The sequence below is a fragment of the Hyla sarda genome, chromosome 10 (assembly GCF_029499605.1).
Source record: "Hyla sarda isolate aHylSar1 chromosome 10, aHylSar1.hap1, whole genome shotgun sequence".
Classification (NCBI taxonomy): Eukaryota; Metazoa; Chordata; class Amphibia; order Anura; family Hylidae; genus Hyla; species Hyla sarda.
The window spans coordinates 130,790,637-130,817,374 of NC_079198.1; the positions used below are offsets into that span (position 1 = coordinate 130,790,637).

The 26,738-nt window shown below is 44.8% G+C and overlaps 1 protein-coding gene across 1 annotated transcript; it reads right to left on the minus strand.

Annotated features, from left to right (window-relative positions):
• Nucleotides 1-230: 230 nt before the first annotated feature.
• Nucleotides 231-17,830, minus strand: LOC130293263 (nicotinamide N-methyltransferase-like). Its single transcript, XM_056541765.1, has 3 exons — nucleotides 17,680-17,830; nucleotides 10,119-10,326; nucleotides 231-657 (listed from the first exon to the last, which is right to left on the minus strand). Exons 1-3 carry the CDS (start codon nucleotides 17,828-17,830, stop codon nucleotides 231-233), a joined length of 786 nt encoding a protein of 261 aa, XP_056397740.1.
• Nucleotides 17,831-26,738: the final 8,908 nt, after the last annotated feature.

Sequence of the window (26,738 nt, forward strand, 5' to 3'; positions counted from 1 at the left end):
CTGCTTAAGCCAATTATTGGCCGTAGTTGTGTCCTCTCTCTGTCAGTGATTGGTTGAACAGGCAGATCCTGCTGAGATATCAAGTGGTGAACAGCAGAAGACCTAAGGGACTGGGAACTGCAAGTGATCAAGGTAGGTAAAGAGGATTATGTTTCTTTGTTTATCAGCCACCCAGAAACATACAAAAGAAACATCGCTCCTGGAAAACCATTTTTACTCATAAGTTCTACTCAGACCTTCTCCTTGTGAGCTGCCACAAATATCAAATCCTTATAGTCAGTAAGGTCACTCACAGCCGTTCTCTTCTTAGTTACAAATGAATCAAGAACAAATCCTTCTCCAACTAGAGCTTTTCTGACAAAATCTTCATCATATGTGAGAGCTTGGAACTTTTCTTTCCCTACTGTGTAATATGTTGTACCAAAACCCCCAATTAATATCATGTGTCCTCCAGGTTTCAGCAACCCTGAGAACTTCCTGAGATATCTCCTATAGTCATCTTGGTCTTTGCAGACAACATCTAGGAGCACAGCGCTGATAATACAATCTGCTGGTGGTAAGACTATCGGATCCGTCATATTTTCCTTCTCAAGGTCACATTTCACAACATGGGGAATTGCTGATCTCACTTTTTCTTCTTTGTCCTGAAATTGGTCACTGAAAGAAATAGAAAAAAATGAGATGATTGTGATTGAAGATATTGTCTTACAGTCATCATAAAAACAATGGTATGTAGGGTCTGTAGATAACTTTGTATGATTGGCATCCAGTAGAGGAGGAAGAAACCTATTGGTCAGCAAGCTTTTGTAGTATAGTGCAGTTGTTACGCCGAGCGCTCCGGGTCCCCGCTCCTCCCCGGAGCGCTCGCTACACCTTCCTCACTGCAGCGCTCCGGTCGGTTCCACGGACCCGGGGCGCTGCGATACTGTCTCCGGCCGGGATGCGATCCGCGATGCGGGTAGCGCCCGCTCGCGATGCGCACCCCGGCTCCCGTACCTGACCCGCTCTCCGTCAGTGCTGTCCCGGCGCGCGCGGCCCCGCTCCCTAGGGCGCGCGCGCGCCGGGTCTTTGCGATTTAAAGGGCCACTGCGCCGCTGATTGGCGCAGTGGTTCCAATTAGTCTTTGCACCTGTGCACTTCCCTATATCACCTCACTTCCCCTGCACTCCCTTGCCGGATCTTGTTGCCTTAGTGCCAGTGAAAGCGTTCCTTGTGTGTTCCTTGCCTGTGATTCCAGACCTTCTGCCGTTGCCCCTGACTACGATCCCTGCTGCCTGCCCCGACCTTCTGCTACGTCCGACCTTGCTTTTGCCTACTCCCTTGTACCGCGCCTATCTTCAGCAGCCAGAGAGGTGAGCCGTTGCTAGTGGATACGACCTGGTCACTACCGCCGCAGCAAGACCATCCCGCTTTGCGGCGGGCTCTGGTGAAAACCAGTAGTGGCTTAGAACCGGTCCACTAGCACGGTCCACGCCAATCCCTCTCTGGCACAGAGGATCCACTACCTGCCAGCCGGCATCGTGACAGTAGATCCGGCCATGGATCCCGCTGAAGTTCCTCTGCCAGTTGTCGCTGACCTCACCACGGTGGTCGCCCAGCAGTCACAACAGATAGCGCAAAAAGGCCAACAGCTGTCTCAACTGACCGTTATGCTACAACAGTTACTACCACAGCTTCAGCAGTCATCTCCTCCGCCAGCTCCTGCACCTCCTCCGCAGCGAGTGGCCGCTCCTGGGATACGCTTATCCTTGCCGGATAAATTTGATGGGGACTCTAAGTTTTGCCGTGGCTTTCTTTCCCAATGTTCTCTGCATCTGGAGATGATGTCGGACCTGTTTCCCACTGAAAGGTCTAAGGTGGCTTTCGTAGTCAGCCTTCTGTCCGGAAAAGCCCTGTCATGGGCCACACCGCTCTGGGACCGCAATGACCCCGTCACTGCCTCTGTACACTCCTTCTTCTCGGAAATCCGAAGTGTCTTTGAGGAACCTGCCCGAGCCTCTTCTGCTGAGACTGCCCTGTTGAACCTGGTCCAGGGTAATTCTTCCGTTGGCGAGTATGCTGTACAATTCCGTACTCTTGCTTCAGAATTGTCCTGGAATAATGAGGCCCTCTGCGCGACCTTCAAAAAAGGCCTATCCAGCAACATTAAAGATGTTCTGGCCGCACGAGAAATTCCTGCTAATCTACATGAACTTATTCACCTAGCCACTCGCATTGACATGCGTTTTTCCGAAAGGCGTCAGGAACTCCGCCAAGATATGGACTCTGTTCGCACGAGGCGTTTCTTCTCCTCGTCTCCTCTCTCCTCTGGTCCCCTGCAATCTGTTCCTGTGCCTCCCGCCGTGGAGGCTATGCAGGTCGACCGGTCTCGCCTGACACCTCAAGAGAGGACACGACGCCGTATGGAGAACCTCTGCCTGTACTGTGCTAGTACCGAACACTTCCTGAGAGTTTGTCCTATCCGTCCTCCCCGCCTGGAAAGACGTACGCTGACTCCGCACAAAGGTGAGACAGTTCTTGATGTCTACTCTGCTGCTCCACGTCTTACTGTGCCTGTGCGGATGTCTGCCTCTGCCTTCTCCTTCTCTACAGTGGCCTTCTTGGACTCTGGATCTGCAGGAAATTTTATTTTGGCCTCCCTCGTCAACAAGTTCAACATCCCGGTGACCAGTCTCGCCAGACCCCTCTACATCAATTGTGTAAATAATGAAAGATTGGACTGTTCCATACGTTTCCGCACGGAGCCCCTTCTTATGAGCATCGGATCTCATCATGAGAGGATTGAACTTTTGGTCCTCCCCAATTGCACCTCGGAAATTCTCCTTGGACTTCCCTGGCTTCAACTTCATTCCCCTACCCTGGATTGGTCCACTGGGGAGATCAAGAGTTGGGGGTCCTCTTGTTCCAAGAACTGTCTAAAACCGGTTCCCAGTAACCCTTGCCGTAACTCTGTGGTTCCTCCAGTAACCGGTCTCCCTAAGGCCTATATGGACTTCGCGGATGTTTTCTGCAAAAAACAAGCTGAGACTCTACCTCCTCACAGGCCTTATGATTGCCCTATCGACCTCCTCCCGGGCACTACTCCACCCCGGGGCAGAATTTATCCTCTCTCTGCCCCAGAGACTCTTGCCATGTCCGAATACGTCCAGGAGAATCTAAAAAAGGGCTTTATCCGTAAATCCTCCTCTCCTGCCGGAGCCGGATTTTTCTTTGTGTCCAAAAAAGATGGCTCCCTACATCCTTGCATTGACTACCGCGGTCTTAATAAAATCACGGTTAAGAACCGCTACCCCTTACCCCTCATCTCTGAACTCTTTGATCGCCTCCAAGGTGCCCACATCTTCACTAAATTGGACTTAAGAGGCGCCTATAACCTCATCCGCATCAGAGAGGGGGACGAGTGGAAAACGGCATTTAACACCAGAGATGGACACTTTGAGTATCTGGTCATGCCCTTTGGACTGTGCAACGCCCCTGCCGTCTTCCAAGACTTTGTCAATGAAATTTTTCGTGATCTGTTATACTCCTGTGTTGTTGTATATCTGGACGATATCCTAATTTTTTCTGCCAATCTAGAAGAACACCGCCAGCATGTCCGTATGGTTCTTCAGAGACTTCGTGACAACCAACTCTATGCCAAAATTGAGAAATGTCTGTTTGAATGCCAATCTCTTCCTTTTCTAGGATATTTGGTCTCTGGCCAGGGACTACAGATGGATCCAGACAAACTCTCTGCCGTCTTAGATTGGCCACGCCCCTCCGGACTCCGTGCTATCCAACGCTTTTTGGGGTTCGCCAATTATTACAGGCAATTTATTCCACATTTTTCTACCATTGTGGCTCCTATCGTGGCTTTAACCAAAAAAAATGCTGATCCCAAGTCCTGGCCCCCTCAAGCAGAAGACGCCTTTAAACGACTCAAGTCTGCCTTTTCTTCGGCTCCCGTCCTCTCCAGACCTGACCCTTCCAAACCCTTCCTATTGGAGGTTGATGCCTCCTCAGTGGGAGCTGGAGCTGTTCTTCTACAAAAAAATTCTTCCGGGCATGCTGTCACTTGTGGTTTTTTCTCTAGGACCTTCTCTCCAGCGGAGAGGAACTACTCCATCGGGGATCGAGAGCTTCTAGCCATTAAATTAGCACTTGAGGAATGGAGGCATCTGCTAGAGGGATCAAGTTCTCCTGTTATTATCTACACCGACCACAAGAACCTCTCCTACCTCCAGTCTGCCCAACGGCTGAATCCTCGCCAGGCCCGGTGGTCTCTGTTCTTTGCCCGATTTAATTTTGAGATTCACTTTCGTCCTGCCGATAAGAACATTAGGGCCGATGCTCTCTCTCGTTCCTCGGATGCCTCAGAAGTTGAACTCTCTCCGCAACACATCATTCCACCTGACTGCCTGATCTCCACTTCTCCTGCCTCCATCAGGCAGACTCCTCCAGGAAAGACCTTTGTTTCTCCTCGCCAACGCCTCGGAATCCTCAAATGGGGTCACTCCTCCCATCTCGCAGGTCATGCGGGTATCAAGAAATCTGTGCAACTCATCTCCCGCTTCTATTGGTGGCCGACTCTGGAGACGGATGTTGTGGACTTTGTGCGAGCCTGCACTATCTGTGCCCGGGATAAGACTCCTCGCCAGAAGCCCGCTGGTTTTCTTCATCCTCTGCCTGTCCCCGAACAGCCTTGGTCTCTGATTGGTATGGATTTTATTACTGACTTACCCCCATCCCATGGCAACACTGTTATTTGGGTGGTCGTTGATCGATTCTCCAAAGTGGCACATTTCATCCCTCTTCCTGGTCTTCCTTCTGCGCCTCAGTTGGCTAAACAATTTTTTGTACACATTTTTCGTCTTCACGGGTTGCCTACGCAGATTGTCTCGGATAGAGGCGTCCAATTCGTGTCTAAATTCTGGAGGGCTCTCTGTAAACAACTCAAGATTAAATTAAATTTTTCTTCTGCATATCATCCCCAGTCCAATGGACAAGTAGAAAGGATTAACCAGATCTTGGGTGATTATTTGCGACATTTTGTTTCCTCCCGCCAGGATGACTGGGCAGATCTCCTCCCATGGGCCGAATTCTCGTATAACTTCAGGGTCTCTGAGTCTTCCTCCAAATCCCCATTTTTCGTGGTGTACGGCCGTCACCCTCTTCCCCCCCTCCCTACTCCCTTGCCCTCTGGTCTGCCCGCTGTGGATGAAATTTCTCGTGACCTTTCCATCATATGGAGAGAGACCCAAAATTCTCTCTTACAGGCTTCTTCACGCATGAAGAAGTTCGCGGATAAGAAAAGAAGAGCTCCCCCCGTTTTTTCCCCTGGAGACAAGGTATGGCTCTCCGCTAAATATGTCCGCTTCCGTGTCCCTAGCTACAAGTTGGGACCACGCTATCTTGGTCCTTTCAAAATTTTGTGTCAAATTAATCCTGTCTCTTATAAACTTCTTCTTCCTCCCTCTCTTCGTATCCCTAATGCCTTTCACGTCTCTCTTCTCAAACCACTCATCCTCAACCGTTTTTCTCCCAAATCTGTTCCTCCCACTCCTGTTTCCGGCTCCTCGGACATCTTCTCCGTCAAAGAAATTCTTGCATCTAAAAAGGTCAGAGGGAAAACCTTCTTTTTAGTGGATTGGGAGGGTTGTGGTCCAGAAGAGAGGTCCTGGGAACCTGAGGACAATATCCTGGACAAAAGTCTGATCCTCAGGTTCTCAGGCTCCAAGAAGAGGGGGAGACCCAAGGGGGGGGGGTACTGTTACGCCGAGCGCTCCGGGTCCCCGCTCCTCCCCGGAGCGCTCGCTACACCTTCCTCACTGCAGCGCTCCGGTCGGTTCCACGGACCCGGGGCGCTGCGATACTGTCTCCGGCCGGGATGCGATCCGCGATGCGGGTAGCGCCCGCTCGCGATGCGCACCCCGGCTCCCGTACCTGACCCGCTCTCCGTCAGTGCTGTCCCGGCGCGCGCGGCCCCGCTCCCTAGGGCGCGCGCGCGCCGGGTCTTTGCGATTTAAAGGGCCACTGCGCCGCTGATTGGCGCAGTGGTTCCAATTAGTCTTTGCACCTGTGCACTTCCCTATATCACCTCACTTCCCCTGCACTCCCTTGCCGGATCTTGTTGCCTTAGTGCCAGTGAAAGCGTTCCTTGTGTGTTCCTTGCCTGTGATTCCAGACCTTCTGCCGTTGCCCCTGACTACGATCCCTGCTGCCTGCCCCGACCTTCTGCTACGTCCGACCTTGCTTTTGCCTACTCCCTTGTACCGCGCCTATCTTCAGCAGCCAGAGAGGTGAGCCGTTGCTAGTGGATACGACCTGGTCACTACCGCCGCAGCAAGACCATCCCGCTTTGCGGCGGGCTCTGGTGAAAACCAGTAGTGGCTTAGAACCGGTCCACTAGCACGGTCCACGCCAATCCCTCTCTGGCACAGAGGATCCACTACCTGCCAGCCGGCATCGTGACAGCAGTCTATAGAGATATTTATGGGTGAGACATAATGATGAGCGGAAGGGGCCATGTTCGAATTTGCAATATTTCGCGAATAAATGGATGAATATTAATCCTATGTTTACGAAATTTGCATATTCACTATGTTCGTTCTCTTTTTTTGTCTATGCGAAAATTCGTAATAAAATTTGCATAGTATGCCTTATCTTTCAAAAAAAGAAGGGAGGGATCAGTGTACAGTCTGGAAGTGCCGATATTCACATAAATACTCGCATAAATTCGCATAACAAAAACGAATATTCATTATTACGAATATATATCACTATATTCTAAATATTCACAAAATCACAAAGTGCAGATATTTGCGGTAAAAATTCGCATTTGGAATATTTGCACTGAACACTATTGAGAGACGCAAAATGATTACATCCACATGGCAAATGAGGTTCAATGTAAAGTTATACATTTGGAGACTAATAACCTGCAGCATCATATGTCCTAGGAGGGAAAACTGGAAAAATAATTTATAAATAAGGATCTGTGTATACTTGTAGACAATAGACTATATAAAAAGCGTGGGATGTCAGTCAACTGATTTTAAGCCAGCAGGATATTGTCATGTATTGAAAAAAAAAAATGGACTCCAAATACAGAGACATAATATTAAAGCCCATACCCCATCCTTTCCCTCTCATCAACCTTTAATTTAATTGTCTAAATATCATTCATTAGCTATATAGAGCAGATTGCCCTCTTTGGTTGTCACTTACATGCATCAAGGGAGGGAATGACATAAATCCAGCCATCCACTCTGTCTTTCTCTAAATCCCTCTCTAAATGCAGCCCCCACCTGTCAGGGACTGACCAAGGGACAGGGAGAGTGAGCCCTAAACTGACCCTAAAACATTTCTACCTGCCTACTTGCCCATCCACCCTAAGCGGTAGATTGACAAATGGGCGCTGGTCCCTCCCTGAACTAAAGTGCAGTGGCCTTAAAAACAAATACTAATAAACAGTCGGTCACAAGCCAGAAACATAACAGGAACAAAGAACTCTATAATAACTTTAAGTTCAAAGGACACAGATCAGTGAGCTGCACAGAGGCCACTAAAGACCTATGGTAAAGCACAGAGGAAAACACTAGCTAAGTGATCATGTACTCTAAGATCAGTGCATGTACAAAAACTCCAAAGATCTGAATAAATAGCTAATAAACATATAGAGTTCAAAACACCAGACAAGGAAATGGATGAGTCTGAACAGACTCCAAGAACAAACAGGAATAAGCATAATCCCCTAGAAAATCTTCGGTAGACAAAGGGAATAATCAATACTCCCAGAGTCCCCTACACAAAGGTAAACGGGATCAATCGCTAAACCGAAATAATCACAATCCCTAAACCTCCAGTAGACACAGGAAGGAATCTCCCAGAGTCCCCATGGACCGGTAACAGGGATACCTAAATACAACTCAGAAAAATGAATACAACAGGATATAATTATAGAACACTGTTCAAACTGAACACAATACTGGAATAATCAAAATCCCTCAGAAAACCTCCAGTAGAAACAGGATTGTCACCATGGAGCAGTAACAGGGATGCCTAGTAACAATTCAGAAAAACGGATACAACTGGATATAATATAATTATAGAACACTGTCCACACTGAACACAAAACAGGAATAATCACAATCCCTCAGAAAACCTCCAGTAGACACAGGATTGTCCCCATGGAGCCATAATAGGGATGCCTAGATACAGAAACACAGAAAACGGATACAAGAGGATATAATTATAGAACACTGTTCACACTGAACACGAAACAGGAATAGTTGCAATCCCTCAGAAAACCTCCAGTAGACCCAGGATTGTCCCCATGGAGCAGAAACAGGGATACCTAGTTACAAAACCTCCAGTAGACACAGGATTGTCCCCATGGACACACAGTGGAAACACAGTGTGAATAGATACATAGTAGAAAGGATATATAAAACCGACGATACAAACACGGATTAAAATCTACTAAGAGCATGCTATCTAACCATGGGTAAAAGCCCAGAATATCAAAGATAAATGCAAGGTGCACACTAAAACAGAGATAGTAGATTAAAGCACAAAACAAGGAACATTTCACCAAGAGCTCTATAGCAGCATGTCAGGCATGAAATGATGTCAGGATGTAAGATGTCAATCACCAGCCCAGAAGCTAGACTCGGCTCACCTTATGTAGGCACACCCTTTAAGCTATTGGATAGAAAGCAAAAGACTTTAACTATTCCCTGACTGGGGAACATATCACTGTTAAATCACAACCAAATCCAATAGCTATGTGTGAACACAGACAAAGACAGACATGACACAACCCTCCTGAGAGGCACAGACCATGTGGTTTCTTCCCTGCATTGATGAGTCATGTTCTCTTTAGTGCTGATAACTAGGAGGTGTGTGCAGTCTCAGCCAATCAGACACTGAACCTCTCTCTGCTGCTCAGAGCAGGAGGGTGGGGGCTGGCAGAGCAGAGATGTAATGATTGCTGGGAGATGTAGGCAAGGGGAGAGAAAGATGGCAAAAAATATCAAGCAGCCAAATGAGACAACAGGGGGCCACAGGAGCCATGCATATCAGGCAGGATGGTTTATAGGGAATATATAAAGGAAGTGAGGTGGCTTTGCAGATATATATATATATATATATATATATATATATATATATATATATATATTTATTTCCCTGGCGTACCACTGCTTTAAAAGTATAGATGTTGTCCTCATCTGAAGCATACTGTTCAGCTCTGGGTACAGTTCAATGTAGACTGATAAGGTACAAAGATGCCTAACTAAACTAATAAGGTCCATGAATCATCTTAGTTAAGAGGAAATATTAAAGACATAAAAAAAATTGTCTTAACAAAATATTATTAACTGTTGATACTGATTTAATATATAAATGACCCATATAATAGCTTTGTTGAAAAACCTTTAACCCCTTAACAACTTTGGACGTAAATGTATGTCCTTAACACACCAGGACATACATTACCGTCCTATAGATGACGCAAGCACTGGATCGGTGCTCGCATCAAGCACAGCTGCTATCAGAAGCCAGGGACCCGCCGGTAATGGAGGACATCAGCGATCAAGTTGATGTCCGCTATTAACCTCTGAGATCATTACTGATCGCAACTAGCGCGAAGTTTCACGCTAGTTGCGCTTCTTCCAGCATCGAGGCCGGAATAAGCACAACTAGCGCAAAACTTCCCCGGCAGTCGCCTCGCTTCTGAGCACCCTGCTTTCTGTCTGAGATCGGGGTTGTCTGTCGTTGCCAGAGGAGTCGAGCTACTGCAGCCCCGAAGTGACTGCGGGTACCCTGTTTTTTCTTTTGTTGGTACTTGATTTGTGACTTTGGGCTTCTTTGGTCCCCAACACCTCCGGACTCACAGGCCCTAGGACTCTCCTCCCCCCCCCGGTACAGACCACTACTGATAGCTATTCACTATTAGTGACTGCGATCTGAGCTCTCTAGTTACAAACCACTACAGTGCCCTCTTCTCTTGTTCAGTTATCTTTGAATTCAATTAAAGTTTAATATATAAAGCTCATACTGTACTGTGACCTTTCTACTGTACCTATTATTATACAGGACCCTTAGGAAGAAAAACATATGTACATTTCTCTATTTACCTGTTCCCTTGTATCTCTACATGAAGTTTTGTGACATGACTCCAATCGAATGCTCCTGTACGTGAGTCCAGCCATCTTTTCAGCTCCATGATACATCCATCACTGGCCTTCAGGACTATGATATGTTGGAAAAACTCACAGGCGGCATAGAGATGATGGACAAAGGAACCAGTGCTGAGGTCAATCAGGACATCTCCTTTAATGTGACCTGGAGAAAATATATCCCAACACATATGTTAAATCCTTATAGATGTTGCCGATAGATAAAGACTTATGTTTATATGACGTCCTTGAAAACACAATTGTAAAAAATAAAGTAATTGTAATTGTATTCAACACATTGAGCCAAAAGCCATAGTGCGGGCATACAAATAAGTGAACCAATTATTTTAATAATAAATAAATAAATATATATATATATATATATATATATATATATATATATATTTATATACATCCCCCATCATAATTTTTGCCAAAAGTTTACTGGAAAATAATATTTGTACTGTGTTGAATATGACTTTTGGACCATTATGCCACATCATTTGAATTACAGTAAGCACTCTGGGGGACATTTATAATTTTTGTCTTTGGAAAGTGAGTTTTGAAGTCTTTGGATTTTTGTTTTTGTTTTGCTTATGTGTGACATATTTTTAATACTATCGCAAGGGGGTAAATAAATTTGGTCCACATAAGCAAAAAAAAATAAATAAATCACTTCAGAACACCACGTTGGATGATTCTTACTCTCCTCTGTGATTTTTCTGTCCAGAAAAGTTGCAGTTATTAAAAGTGTTCTCCAAAGACAGTTTTGTATGCAATGTCAGACCTGGCTTAGCTTTGCGATTTTATTGGAGGGGTCTGGGACTTTTTAAAATTCTATAGATAAAATGATTTAGTTCCAGCGCTCCTTTTGTTCTAAAACCATCATGAACTGAGCATTAAAGACAGGCAGATCAGTGCTTCTATGTAACATACATAGAAACATTGATCTGCCTGTCTTTAATGCTCAATTCCTGACAGTTTTAGAACTATTGGAGCGCTGGAACGAAAACATTTTATCTATAGAATTTTTATTTATTAATGGTGTGACGGGGACCCATTTTACAGTACCTAAGCAGTACCTATGGTCACTCTGTCCAACAGCGCCAGTGTTTTTCCTATGTTTTGACTTTCTTAAATGCCTATGTGCAACATAAATTTGTGGCCTCTGCAAAGTGCTTAGGTAAGGCCATTTGGTACTTTGTGCGTACCGACAAATGTCGCAGAATCTAGAATCTCCCAACCAAGACAACACTATGGAAACATTTTCTATATATGGGTATGATATGCAAGTGAAACTCCAAATTTTTTAACCCCTTAAGGACCAAGCCCATTTTCACCTTAAGGACCAGAGCGTTTTTTTCACATCTGACCACTGTCACTTTAAGCATTAATAACTCAGATAAGCTTTTACTTATGAATTTGATTCCGAGATTGTTTTTTCCTGACATATTCTACTTTAACATAGCAGTAAAATTTCGACGATACCTGCATCATTTCTTGGTGAAAAATTCAAAAATTTCATGAAAAATTTGAAAATTTAGCAATTTTCGAACTTTGAAACTCTCTGCTTGTAAGGAACATAGACATACCAGATAAATTATATATTGATTCACATATACAATATGTCTACTTTATGTTTGCATCATGAAGTTGACATGTTTTTACTTTTGGAAGACATCAGAGGGCTTCAAAGTATAGCAGCAATTTTCTAATTTTTCACAACATTTTCGAAATCTGAATTTTTCAGGTACCAGTTCAGTTTTGAAGTGGATTTGAAGGACCTTCATATTAGAAGTACCCCCTAAATGATGCCATTATAAAAACTGCACCCCTCAAAGTATTCAAAATGACATTCAGAAAGTGTGTTAACCCTTTAGGTGTTTCACAGGAATAGCAGGAAAGTGAAGGAGAAAATTCAAAATCTGCATTTTTTACTCTCGCACGTTCTTGTAGACCCAGTTTTTGAATTTTTATAAGGGGTAAAAGGAGAGAAATCCCCCCAAAATTTGTAACCCAATTTCTCTTGAGTAAGGAAATACCTCAAATGTGTATGTCAAGTGTTCGGCGGACGCAGTAGAGGGCTCAGAAGGGAAGGAGAAACAATGGGATTTTGGAGAGTGAATTTTTCTGAAATTGTTTTTGGGGGGCATATCACATTTAGGAAGCCCCTATGGTGCCAGAACAGCAAAAAAAAATCCATGTGGCATACTATTATGGAAACTACACCCCTCAAGGCACGTAACAAGTGGTCCAGTGAGCCTTAACACCCCACAGGTGTTTCACGACTTTTTGTTAAAGTCGGATGTGTAAACACATTTTTTTCACTAAAATGTTGGTTTTCCCCCAAATTTTACATTTTTACAAGGGGTAATAGGAGAAAAAGCCCCCCCAAAATTTGTTAGGCAATTTCTCCTGAGTACGAAAATACCCCATATGTGCCCCTTAACTGTCGCCTTGAAATATGACAGGGCTCCGAAGTGAGAGAGGGCCATGCGCATTTGAAGACTAAATAAGGGATTTGCATAAGGACGGAACCGGATGCAAGAATTACACTTGCCTCCGATACCAAAAATACCCTATGGCAGTGTTTCCCAAACAGAATGCCTCCAGCTGTTGCAAAACTTCCAGCATGCCTGGAAAGTCAATCGCTGTCCGGCAATCCTGGAAGTTGTCTTGCAACAGCTGGAGGCTCCGTTTTGGAAACAGTGTCATATGAGAATTTTTTTTTTGGGGGGGGAGGTGACTATGTAGGGGTATGTGTGTATGTAGCGTTTTACTTTTTATTTTGTGTAATGTAGTATAGAGTAGTGTTTTTAGGGCACACTCACACGGCCAGAATCTACAGCGAGCTTCCCGCTGGGAGTTTGAGCTGCGGCAGAAAACTTGCTGCATCTCAAACTTGTAGCAAGAAGCTCGCTGTAGACCCCGGCCGTGTGCATTCACATGGAGGGGGGGGTGCTCAAACCTCCAGCTGTTGCAAAACTACCACTACCAGCATGCCCTTTGGCTGTCCGTGCATGCTGGGGGTTGAAGTTATGCAACAGCTGGAGGCACACTGGTTGCAAAACACAGAGTTTGTTACTTAATTCAGTGTTTCCCAAAAAGGGTGCCTCCAGCTTTTTCAAAACTGCAACTCCCAGCATGCACGGACAGCAAAAGACATGTTGGGAGTTAGTTTTGCAACATCTGGAGGGTCCCAGTTTGGTGACCACTGTGCAGTGGTGTCCAAGCTGTAGCCCTCCAGATGTTGCAAAACTTCAACTCCAAGAATGCCCAGACTGTCAAGGCATGCTGGGAGTTGTAGTTCTGCAACATCTGAAGGGCCAGATGTTACAGAACTTCAACTACCAGCATGCCCGGACTGTCTGGGCATGCTGGGAGTTGTAGTTTTGCAACATCTGGAAGGGCTACGGTTTGGATACCACTGAACAGTGGTCTCCAAACTGTGGGCCTCCAGATGTTGCAAAACTACAACTCCCAGCATGCCCAGACAGCCTTTGGCTGTCTGGGCTTGCTAGGAGTTGTAGTTTGGCAACTCCTGGAACGCAGCAGTGAAGATCACTTAGGGCTGATCTTTATTGCTGCGTCTGCCGCTGCCTCCGTCGTTCCCGCACTGCCTGTCCTGATCCTGCCGCCAGTCTCGCTGCGATCGTCGGTCCGGGTGTGAGGTGAGATTTCCGAACCCGTCCACCATCTTCCCCCCGCTCTGCGCCAATATTCAGGGGCGGGCAGAGTGGCGATTTCACCTTTAACCTCCCGCCCCCCTCCTGCCATTGGTCGCTAGCCCTAATGACCAATGACAGGGGTTTAGGAGCGAGGTGGCCGCTGCCACCTCGGACCTATCCCTTAGGATGATCGGGGCTGTCTCTGACCGCTCCAATCATCCCTATTTTCCAGGCGATCGGGTCACCAGAGACCCGATCAGCCCGGAACCCCGCAAGTCCTTGTCATTAGTCAGTCACTGACTGACTGACTAATGACAACGATCAGCAGCAGGGGACCAGTCTGATTGGTCCCCAGCTGCATAGTGTCATCGGTCAGCTGTCCAGAACAGCTGAGATGACGTTTCTATCACCATGCCAACGGACATGGTGATAGAAAATGTATTGGACGTGTATACACGTCCATTTGCGTTAAGTCACAGGAAAAAGGGACGTGTGTACACGTCCATTTGTGGGAAGGGGTTAATATTGTGCAAAAGTCCATTGAATTTCATTAATGCAACTTAAAAGAAAAGGAAGCATGTAGTGCTCCAAAATCTCCTGGTAGATAGATGCGTTGGCCCCTTTGTTTAATGAAGCACAGTGACCAACACCAGTAGATGACATGGCTCCCCAAATCACAGTAATGGGGGGGGGCCTTGGGGTTTTCATGAGCTGTAGCTCATAATCATCACAAGTATGACAAATCATGGCTTGAACTATCTTGCTTTGGATTTAATGAATTTCTCTTATATATTAGTTTCACCTTTAAGTTGCATTACTGAAATAAATGAACTATGCACAATATACATATTTTTCAAGTTTTATCTGTATATGATAAAATATTTAAGGGAATAGATCAGGGGAAAAAAAAAACATTATAAACCTTGCAAATGCTCTGCGCTAAAAAAAAAAAAAAAAACATTATAAACCTTGCAAATGCTCGGCGCTAAAATAATGGTAATATTTATTAAATAAATAATGAACAAATGGAATAAAAAACGAATAAAATTGAATATGGTAAAATTGGTTGTCACTAAAAATAGCGGTGATCTCCTGCAGCTCCAGTAATGTCCTCCTGAGGTCAAGGTGGAGGATCGGAGGTGCTGGGGGGAAAAAAGAACGCAATAGGTGTAAGAGGATGCAGTGGTGTATATAGGTAAAAGTAATTGTAAGTTTGTGTGCTGCTCGTACCTAGCTGCAAGGAATTTAGCGAAGGAGTTTACCAGCTGTATCTTGTAAGGAAAGTAAGTAACAGTAGCAATTAGAACTTGTGGGTATTAAAGTTGAATACTTCTTATATTGTTACACATTCTGTATCTGAATAGTATCAATTGGCATATGGGGTATTATCTGTTAGCGGTGTAAATTATATATCTGCAAACAACATGCCGCGTATTTGAAGGGGGCTAAAGAAATTGGACCTATGTAATAAACAGTGAATATTTGTTTGTTAAATATGTTAAGTGATTATGATAGCTCTAAAAGAGGAGAGAGAGAATATTAAAATGAACGTACTTCATGTATGGAGGAAGTAACACGAAGCTAGGTACGAGCAGCACACAAACTTACAATTATTTATATACCACTTTTTTTCCCCCAGCACCTCCGATCCTCCACCTTGACCTCAGGAGGACATCACTGGAGCTGCAGGAGATCACCGCTATTTTTAGTGACAACCAATTTTACCATATTAAATTTAATTCGTTTTTTATTCCATTTGTTCATTATTTATTTAATAAATATTACCAATATTTTAGCGCCGGTATTGTTTTATCATTTTTTATTTTATTTTTGAAACACCTTTATGGAACACAGGGATCCATAATTAATACCTGGCAGCTTTACACTATAGCATTTGTTGGAAGTGCTGGTATATATACATATAGTTTAAAGATTATTTATCCACATAACATTTGTTAAGTATGTTGTTTTCAGTAAACTCCAAAATGAGACTAGATAATGTTCAACAAGAAGTAGTGAGTAAATTCTAACACCAGTAACATGATCAGTACTGCAGAGATATACAATCCTACACATCTATGACTGCAATTATATCACAATAACAGACTATTGTACACATCTCACCAATGTATCCAGCATCATTGCAGAGAAACATTTCATTGCTTAGCATCAGGATGTTGAGTCCTCCAAATGCAGGAGTCCTCCAAACATTTTGGACAAGCCAAACCAAATACATATCCCTATACACCTTCTATGTGCATTTTTAGTGGCACCACTGACATTAACTTATTGATGATCAACTAAAACCATCCATATTTACCATTGGCATTATTGCCTAAACTGTACCGTATAGCACATCCGTAGAGACATATGCAATTACATTTACACTTGCATAGGCGTGCGCACGGGGTGTGTCGAGTGTGCTTCGGCACACCCTAATCAAGCCTCAAACTTCAGGCTCTATCACCTCCGTGCTGCACTGCCTTGCCGAGCATTTGTTTCCCTGCCGATCCAATCCTCCTACACAATGCGAGCAATATAGCCGCACAGTGTAGGACGGACATGCTTCTCCTCCAGACCTCCCCTGTAGCATGCGCGGCGTCACTGACGTCACGAAACACGCCGTGCATGCTACAGGGGAGGTCTGGAGGAGGGAAATGTCCGTCCTACACTGTGCAGCGATATCGCTCGCAAATGCACGACAAGGCAGTGTAGCACGGAGGTGATAGAGCCTGAAGTACAACACTGTGCCTATGGTGACGTCATTTTGTTTGTATTGACATTTATATGAGTGCAGGTCTGTTTATGTATGTGTGCATGCAAGCAAGAGTGTATATGTGTGTGTGTGTATATATATATATATATATATATATATATATATATATATATATGTGTGTGTGTGAATGGTAAGACCGCACCGGGGGCCAACCTAGGTGCCTGTGGTTGCCCAGGCTGCCAGCCCAGGATAAAGGAACATCAAACCCAACAAATCACCGCACAAGTGAAGGAGTTTAAACATGCATGGGATAAGCAAGACTATCCTTCATATAAGATAGGGCCAGGGACTATTCATAGTATTCAGATTATTGGGCAGACCAGATGGGCCAAATGGTTCTTATCTGCAGACACATTCTATGTTTCTATGTTTCTAAGTAGGTCTTGGATCAGAAAAAAGCTGGTGGTTTTTATTCCCAAGTAAAATGCAACATTTCGGCAATAGCTTGATAAAGGCTATTGCCGAAATGTTGCATTTTACTTGGGAATAAAAACCACCAGCTTTTTCTGATCCAAGACCTACTTGTGCGGTGATTTGTTGGATTTGCTATATATATATATATATATATATATATATATATACACGCGTGCATCGTGAGTTTGTGCTTTAGGGTTCACACCCTAATGCAATAGGCTGCACACGCCTATGTACACTTGTGCGGTATGTTCCTGTTTTACTCTGCTTTAGTCTAATTTATTTCATGATACTATACTATTCTGCACACTAGGATCTGTAAGTTGGATCATATAAACTACAAGGGCCGTGTAACCTTCAATAAAAGTCAACACAGTTATCCAATGTTCTAGAGACTACAGAGGGGAAACAGCTTTACTACATCCTGAAACCCTATATTCTTCCTTATATTCAGTGACTTATGTATTTACTGTAGACATTTGTTTAATTATTCACAATACAATTTAACAGTACAATTGTTTAAGAAAAATCTATTAATTTAGTTGCTTAGAAAGAGTTGGGTTTCTTTTTTTTTCTCCTCATTCCTCATTTCTTTAGCATTAGGGTAATGGGGAATTATTGGTTAAATATAAAAGATAAACTGAAATATCAGGCTACATACCTCTTGTGAAGATGTTTGTAAGATTTTCAATGGGGAATTTTAAGGTATCGTCTCCAAAGGCCATATCGGGTTTATCTGACAGGTAATGCTCCAGATATTGTCTGGAATCAAATCCGTGAACATGATAGATCTTACGGGAGCCGGAATCCATTGTGTAATCTATCACAGACAGGTGACTGTCTATACACCGGAGCTACAGGTCTGTATATAATATTCAGGAATCACATTGCAAAGTATGTTAATAAGAATGAATCTGCGAGACAATCATGAGAATATGTGTTATAAAAAATTTACATGGAACATTAATGATCTTTGAATTAACTCAGTTTTATTGTCAAACAGACAGTGGGAAAAAGTATTATGTGATAGTATCATAAGATAATTAAATGGTTTAGGAGCTTCACTGACTTGGCCACCACTCATTGAAATAAAAGAAATAGTATAACTAGATATTAGGCTCAAAAGTATAAGAACATTCTATAACTTCTTCATTCATTGTAAAACTGTAAATACATAAAATTCATATAAACACATAGGGGGAGATTTATCAAAACGTGTGCACAGGAAGAGTGGTGCAGTTGCCCATAGCAACCAATCAGCTAGCTTCTTTCATTTTTAAAGAGGCCTGTGAAAAATGAAAGAAGCAATCTCATTGGTTGCTATGGACAATTGGAGAACTGTTCCTCTGGACAGGTTTTGATTAATCTTCCTGTTAGGATTCGGCTGGCTGGAGGTGGATCCTCTGTGTCAGCGAGGGATTGGCGTGGACCGTACCGGTGGACCGGTTCTAAATTGCTACAGGTTTTCACCAGAGCCCGCCGCAAAGCGGAATGGTCTTGCTGCATGTAGCAACCAGGTCGTATCCACCGGTAACGGCTCAACCTCGCTGACTGCTGAGATAGGCGTGGGACAGAAGGACTAGACAGAGGCGAGGTCAGACGTAGCAGAAGGTCAAGGCAGGCGGCAAGGTTCGTAGTCAAGGGTAACGGCAGAAGGTCTGGTAACACTGGTAAGGCAATCACTGAAAACGCTTTCACTAGGCACAAGGGCAACAAGATCCGGCCATGCAGGGAAGGGGAAGTGAGGTAATATAGGCCTGGAGCAGGTGAGCTAATTACACTGATTGGGCCAGGCACCAATTAGTGGTGCACTGGCCCTTTAAATCTAAGAGAGCTGGCGCGCGCGTGCCCTAGAGAGCGGAGCCACGCACGCCAGGACGTGACAACCGGGGACCGGGACAGGTAAGCTATGCGAATCGCATCCCCGTCGGCAGTGTCAGTGCAGCGCTCCCGGTCAGCGGGTCTGACCGGGGTGCTGCAGAGAGGAGAACGCCGCGAGCGCTCTGGGGAGGAGCAGGGACCCGGAGCGCTCGGCGTAACACTTCCCCATAGCAATGATCCATAAAATCACATGAAAATATTCAATCCCCCAAGACATTATAAAAATATACAATACATTAATTAATCCAGTCTATTTACTCAGGATTCTCTACAATATTGTGCACCTTGTTCTGTATAAACCAATTCTGCTACTGCATGGACGACACAATTCATCTCATTGTGACCAGTGCGGATTGTCACTCTGGGCTGCCCAGTATGACGCGGGCTTAAGTCAGGAGCATGCTCCATACCTTCCTAATGGCACCATGACTTGTATACATGTTTTAGGTCATTAAGGGGTTAAAGCAGGGGTCTCAAAGCAGAACAAAATTTTGCGTCCTGCACCAGGGATCTGGAATTTGTATCGACCGATGCCCGGGATATGCAGTTCCAGGTGCCGGGCAGGTGATTTCTTCAGGCATTTAGCTTCAGGCAAACAGGGCTTAATGCCGGAAGACTTCACACACTTCGGCAAACACTGCTTTATGGGACCCGGTGCACATATGATGGGGCAACCAGTCTTGCCCCGTCACTAAACTGCTACTTACATCTGCCTGCGGGGACTTCCTGGCGGAGGTGCGCGGTGAGTGACATCATCGCAAGCACCACGCAGGGACACCGACGTCCTGAGCAGCGCGTGCAATGATGTCACTTATAGCTCGCACCTCCGCCAGGAAGTCCCCGCAGGCAGATGTAAGTAGCGCAGTGCAGGTGGGGAATCTATGCTAAGGCTACTTAATGTGCGGAATCTGTGCTAGAGCTACCTAATGTGAGGAATCTGTGCCAAGGCTACCTAATGTGTGGAAACTGTGCTGTGCTACCTAATGTGGGGAAACTGTGCTACGGCTACTTAATGTTGGGAAACTGTGCTGCGTTACCTAATGTGGGGAACTGTGCTAAGGCTACCTAATGTGGGGAAACTGTGCTACGGCTACCTAATGAGGGGGAACTGTGCTATGGCTACCTAATATGGGGAATCTGTGCTAAGGCTACCTAAGGTTGGGAAACTATGCTACCTAATGTGGGGAAACTGCTACCTTCCTAATGTGGGGAAACTACTGCCTACCTAATGCTTCCCCCCCAGCAGTAGCACACCCATCATCCATCAGCTCATGCTATTGGTGTTGCTGGTGGATGATGGGGTTGCTACTGCTGGTGGGGGGGTGTTGCTGGTGGATGATGAGGGGCGCATGATGGGAGCATTACATGTGAGGGGCGCATGCGGCCCAGCCTCACCCAGCCGCTACCTCCAGTGGCCCCCAGATAATTTGAGTTTGAGACCCCTGGGTTAAAGTAATGTGATAAATAAGGCTATATAAGGCTGTTTCTTTGTTTTTTCTTGTTTTTTCTTTCTTCTTTTTTTTAGTTAAAGGGATAGTCCCATGCCCCAGCATTCTCAACATCCGGTTCAAAATGCTTGGAGCGGGTGGCCACTGTTGTGACATCACAGTCACGCCCACTCATGATGTCACACCACGCCCCCATGCCGACCATCAAACCCCCTCCAATAGACCTGAATAGAGGCATGCCTTAACGTCGTGAGGGGGTGTTATGTGATGTCACTAGGGGGGCGTGGCTGTGACTTCACAACTGCGGCAGCCCGCTCTAAGCGTTCTGAACTGGATGTTCAGAATGCTGAGGCACTGGACAACCCCTTTAATACCAATTGTGTATAGTAATAGTCTGTAAGAGCAAATGTATTTTCTAAAGCATTTTCCACCCTTAGAAATGTTGTAGATATTCCTCTAGTGATAATCACTTTTGCTATGTAGCGTGTAACTGGGACCGGCAGAAAAGCAGTCAGCGAATTTAATGCTAAATATTGATTCCACACAAGATAGAGAAATTGTAAAATGTCTAAACCTTTGATGGTCCAACTTATTTGATGCCCCAATCAACTGGTAAATGTATAGGTCAAAACAAGTACACTCAGTTGGAAAGATCACTCCAATATCCCCATATGTGACAGGGAGGAAGGGGAGAGTGATCACATGATCCAAAATTCATGTTATCGCATAAATAGGCACTTTGAAAAAAATAAAAATAAAAACTTTTCATATGACATATAAATAACCCTGTATAGTGATAATTTTCAAAGTGACATCACAGTACAGGGTAATATGCACAGTGACATCATAGAACTGGGTTAATATGAACATTGACATCACAGTGACGTGCGCACGTTCTGAAGAAGTAAAGCCAAGCAGGAGGCTGTGTGGGTAGCCAGACCAGTAATTTTCCAGCACACCACCTTCAATGCTCTGCTTCGGGGACCTATTAAGTAGGTTGTGACCCTGGACTGGAGGAGCAGTGGCCAGGACAGGAGGCAGTAAACAGTCATATACTGTATGTCATGACCGAATGGGAGGACAGGGAGAGTGAGCCCTAAGCTGTCCCTAATAACACTCTCCCTGCCTACTCGCCCATCCACCCTAAATGGCAGATCGACAACCACGGTGCCAGTCCCTACCTAAGCTAAAATGCAGTGGGCGTAAAACAAATAATAATATACATAGTCGGTCAAAGGCCAGAAACATAATGGGAAAACTACCAAACAAGCAGATATACCAGACAGAATATATACAGGCAAACAGAGCAGGATGTAGTGAACTAACATACAGTTCAGAAACTGGAACCAAGATGAATGGCAGACATGAATTAATTAACAAGACAAGGTATGGAATAAGTATATAGCAGAAACCAGAATATGCAGGGGATAAACAGATGAACTGAATGTTGAACACTAAACTGATCAGGAACTTAGGACACTGTTCACACTGGGACACAGATTAGAAACAAACTGGACACCCCACTTCACAAAAGGAGTAGACAGCATAATAACTCCAGATAGACTTCCAGCCAGTGGGCACACTACAGCGTGTGATAAGGATAAGAGATGAAAGAATCGAATCATGAAAAATTCAGTTTGTAAAGAATGCGAATATCGCAATTCTATCGCACAAATCGCTTCATTAAACTCCATTTAGTGCGGTCCAGGCTCCAGGGCATCTTAAGAACAGAACATGTCAGAACATGAGGAAAGGTATCCTGGGAAGGCGGGAACAAGGGTAGGCAGGATGACCCTGAATCACATCCAGGATGCAGCCCATCAGCAGCCAGTCACCCCTATGATGTCACAGCCCTAAATCGGCAGCCATCTTGCGGCCAGTCACTTCATTCTTTCACTGCAGAGAGATACGACAGACAGCGCTGTATGTTACACAGAAAAGGTTTTTTCAGCAGCATTTCACCTCCTATTCACGTCAGTGTTCTGTTGGACAGATAGCAGTGCATTTTTCACAAAAAAGAAATCTTACTGTAGCGATTAACTTCCCAGTCACTTTGTACAGCATTGAATTACAGAGAGGGGCAGAGAGCTGTGTGTTGCCTCATACATTTGAACAAACTGGCTCAGCTGGAAAAAACGTTAGGAGAGGAGGAAGGAATACGTTTTTAGTGCAACTCTGTGTCTTTGCTCCACAACAAATGGTCTGCTGGTGATACTAGTCTGTAGATGGTATAATACATACCCAGCAGTCCATTCCTAATAGTCTGTGTAACAGACTCAAAAGAAATTGATTAGAGGAACGTAAAAAGCACTACTGCCATCTAGTGGTCATGGAGCACTTTGTTTTTTTACTTTTTACCATTGAAATAAAGGTTAAGTTTTAAATATTATTTAGGGGGATCTTTAGTAAGGGTTATCCCTGAGGGGGTAATTCCCCAAGGAGTTGTATTTTCTATTGCTGTCCCTAAGATCCTCTGGGGACTTTTATGGTGTTGTGTTGCTGTGTTTTGCACAGAAGAACAGCAACAATTCAGCTCAAGCACAAATCCTGACTAGAAGCACTGATAGGGAAGGGAGTGAGATTTTGAGAGAAAGTGCAATTTTGGGTATAGTACACAGTGACTGTGTGCTGCAGCACTGTTGTGTGCTGCTGGTGTTGTGCACAAATACTTATTTAAGCGTATTGTAGCACATTTTCTGCCCTCAAAAGTGCATACCACATACCTACATCTAAGTGGTGTACTAATTTGTACCTGTTAAACTCTCAAGGGCCTAGATACTGTGAAAGTCCAGTACTCACCGGCTGGTGTTGCACTCAAATACTTATTTAAGCGTACTGTAGCGCATTTTTCTCCCCTCATAAGTGCATACCACATACCTACATCTAATTAGTGTACTATTTTGTAGCTGTTAATCTGTCAAGGGCCTAGATACTAGTGATGAGCAGCAGGGGCCATATTCGAATGTTCGCAAAATTTGCATATTCACTATGTTCGTTCCCCTTTTTTTTCCATGTGAAAATTTGCATTGAAAATTCGCATAAAAATGTGCATGTGAAAAGAACAAACAAAAAAGATGTACATTAGTCATTTCGAATATATAGAACTATATACTAAATATTCGCAAAATCGCGAAGTGCCGATATTCGTGATAAAAATTTGCATTATGAATATTCATGCTCACTACTACTAGATACTGTGAAAGGCCAGGTAAAAGTATTCACAGGCTGGTGTTGTACTCAAACACTTTTTTAAGTGTGCTGTACAGCATTTTCTCCCCTCATAAGTGCATACCACATACCCACATCTAAGTGGTTTACTATTTTGTACCTATTAATCTGTCAAGGGCCTAGATACTGTGAAAGGCCAGGCAAAAGTACTCACCGGCTGGTGTTGTACTCAAATACTTATTTAAGCGTACTGTAGCACATTTTTCTGCCCTCATAAGTGCATGCCACATCCCAAATCTAAGTGGTGTACTATTTTATACCTGTTAAACTCTCAAGGGCCTAGACACTGTGAAAGTCCAGGCAAAAGAAATCAACGGCTTGTGTTTTACTTAAATACTTTTTTAAGCATACTGTAGCGCATTTTCTGCCCTCATAGGTGCATACTTCATACGTACATTTAAGTTAAGTACTATTATCTCAATGGCCTAGATACTGTGAAAGGACAGCAAAAAGTACACACCTGCAGCTGTTCTAGACAAATACTGTTAAGTGTAGTGGAGCGCATTCTACTGCCCTCATAAGTGCATACCACATACGTACATCTAGTAATCACCGGCTTGTGTTTTACTTAAATAGTTTTTTAAGCATATGGTAACGCATTTTCTGCCCTCATAGGTGCATACCACATACGTACATTTAAGTAAAGAACCATTTTGTTCCTGATAAAGTCTTAAGGGCCTAGTTACTGTAAAAGGCCAGCCATGGGTACACACCTGCTGCTCTTCTATAGTGTTGCTCGCGAATATTCGCAATTCAAATATTATTCGCGAATATCGCATATTCGCGAATTCGCGAATTTCGCGAATATAGTGCTATATATTCGTAATTACGAATATTCTTTTTTTATTTTTTTCTTCACAGTTCACATCACAGTGATCACCCCTCTCTGCTTCCAGCTTGTGTGGTGTAAAGAAGGCTGTAATACTACTGTGTGAGACTGGCGTGCGAAAATTCTCATATACGAAAATTAGCATATGCTAATTTTCGCATATGCAAATTTTCGCGTGTGTTAATTTTGTAAATGCCAATATTCACTTATGTTAATTTTCGCATACGCGAATGTTCGCATATGCGAAAATAAAACGAGAATATAACGAATATGCGAATATTCGCGAATATATGACGAATATTCGTCCATATATTCGCGAATATTCGCGAATTCGAATATGGCCTATGCCGCTCAACACTACTCTTCTAGACAAATACTGTTTTAAGCATAGTGAAGCGTATTGCACTCCTCTCATATCTGCACTAAGTACGTAAGGCAGAGAAGTGCCAGGACGTGCACAGAGAAGTGGCAGAAGCCTAAATTCATCAGAAGCAGGCAAAGGTAGCAGCAGACCAGGGGCGGGTGGCAGCAGGAGTCATAGCGAGAGGCCTGATTTCCCAGTAACATCTAGCGGTTGTGTCTAGACCAGCAACCCATCTGCCATCATCGATTGGTTAACACGGTCATTCACTTCATCACAATTGACATCTGATACCCCCAGTATACAGTCAGTGGGTTCCTCAGACACAACGCTTGGTTGGCATGGCCCGGGAGCAGTCCCTGTCCTCCCATTGCCTCTGTCCTTTTCTGTTCCCTCCCCATCAGAAGTATCTTATGCTGTGGGTTCAGCTCCACTATTTAGAGAGGATGATCTAATAGAGGACAGTCAGCATCTACTGCCCAGCCAAAAAGTGGAGAAGACATCCGCCGCTTCATCCTCTAGGCGCGCAAGTAGTGATGAGGAGAGTGACGTGGGAGGCGGTGTTGCGAGTGTAAGGCTCCTGAAGCAGACACTGTTGAGGAACCTGAGGAGGACAACTCGATGATGATGAAGCCAATTGCATTTGGGAGCCGGGTGCAGAAGGGGATTCATCATCATCAGGAGAAGAGGGATGCAGGTTGCCCCTGAGGCAGCAGCTGAGCCAGCAAGGTGGTAGCATGGTTGGCAGTCATCATGGTGGCAGGAGTGTAAAGTCTAGAGCCAAACGTGCCTGGGGTAGACCACCTTCTTTGCGGCAGCCTACCTTCCCGGGAGGTAGTGGAACAGGGTTTCATGGAGACGGTGGCAGTAGCAGTCAATTAGTGCGCACTGTTGGTGGGAAAATCAGCTACTCGGTGGTGTGGCAGTTTTTCATCAGGCATCCGGAGGAGGTTACCTTAGCCCCATGCAAGATGTATTGGCAGAAGGTGAAGCATGGCCAGGGTCCCAATGTTTGCACCACAGCCCTGCTTCAACATATGCTGCTTCACCATAAAGTGGCCTGGGAGAACCGTGGCTCCGATGTGGAAGTGCAGCCTTCTCCATCACCCAGTAGCATTCCGCTCCCTCCTTCAGCCAGCCAAGGCTCCACCACCTCAGCTGAGGGGAGCTGTGTGTCATACCCTCCTTCTGTCGCTCTAGATGCCTCTGTTTCTCCTACTTTTAGTCAGTCATTCTGCCAGCAATGTCCAAGAGACAACAATATGCGCCCACTCATCCAAGCTGAATGTGCTCCTGTCCAAGTTGCTTGTGCTGCAGTCCTTCACTTTTCAAGTGGTGAACTCGGCACCTTTCAGAGAACTGATGGTTTGTGCCGAGCGAGGTGAAGAGTCCCAAGCCGTCAATTCTTTGCGAAGAAGGCAGTACCAGTCCTGCACAATTTTTTGGAAGAGAAGGTTGGCCAGTCCTTGAGCCTGTCGGTGTCTACCATAGTGCACGGCAGTGCCGATGTCTGGAGCTGTAACTATGGTCAGGGACAATACATGTCCTTTACGGCCTACTGCGTGAATGTTGTTCCTATACAGCCACAACAGCAACTTGGACAGGTCCCGCTGCTTCCTCCTCCACGCTCTCAGGCCGTTGATCCTGTGACAGTGTGCAACTCCTCTTCCTTATCCTCCATCATTTCCTAAGCCTCCACTGCACGGACAAGTCTCAGTGCCCCTACAGCATACCATGTGTGCAGGACATGGCAGTGTCACTCTGTTCTTCACATGGTTTGCTTTGGCGAATGGAGTTACACAGGGGAGGAACTGCTAAAAGTCATTCATAAAGAAATTGGAGTATGGCTTACTCTACAAAAACTAGAAATGGGAACCATGGTTCATGGCAACGGGAAGAACATCTTATTTGCGCTACGACAAGGAAGGCTGAGCCATGTGCCCTGCATGGCACAAGGGTTAATCTGATTGTCA

What these genes read in the sequence shown, in the direction of transcription:
- LOC130293263 (XM_056541765.1), bottom strand. Translation starts at nt 17,830, where the DNA reads ATGGATTCCGGCTCCCGTAAGATCTATCATGTTCACGGATTTGATTCC. An exon ending in TACAAACATCTTCACAAGAG is followed by an intron (nt 10,327 to 17,679) that starts GTATGTAGCCTG and finishes TATTTTCTCCAG; the next exon opens with GTCACATTAAAGGAGATGTC. An exon ending in GTAGAGATACAAGGGAACAG is followed by an intron (nt 658 to 10,118) that starts GTAAATAGAGAA and finishes TATTTCTTTCAG; the next exon opens with TGACCAATTTCAGGACAAAG.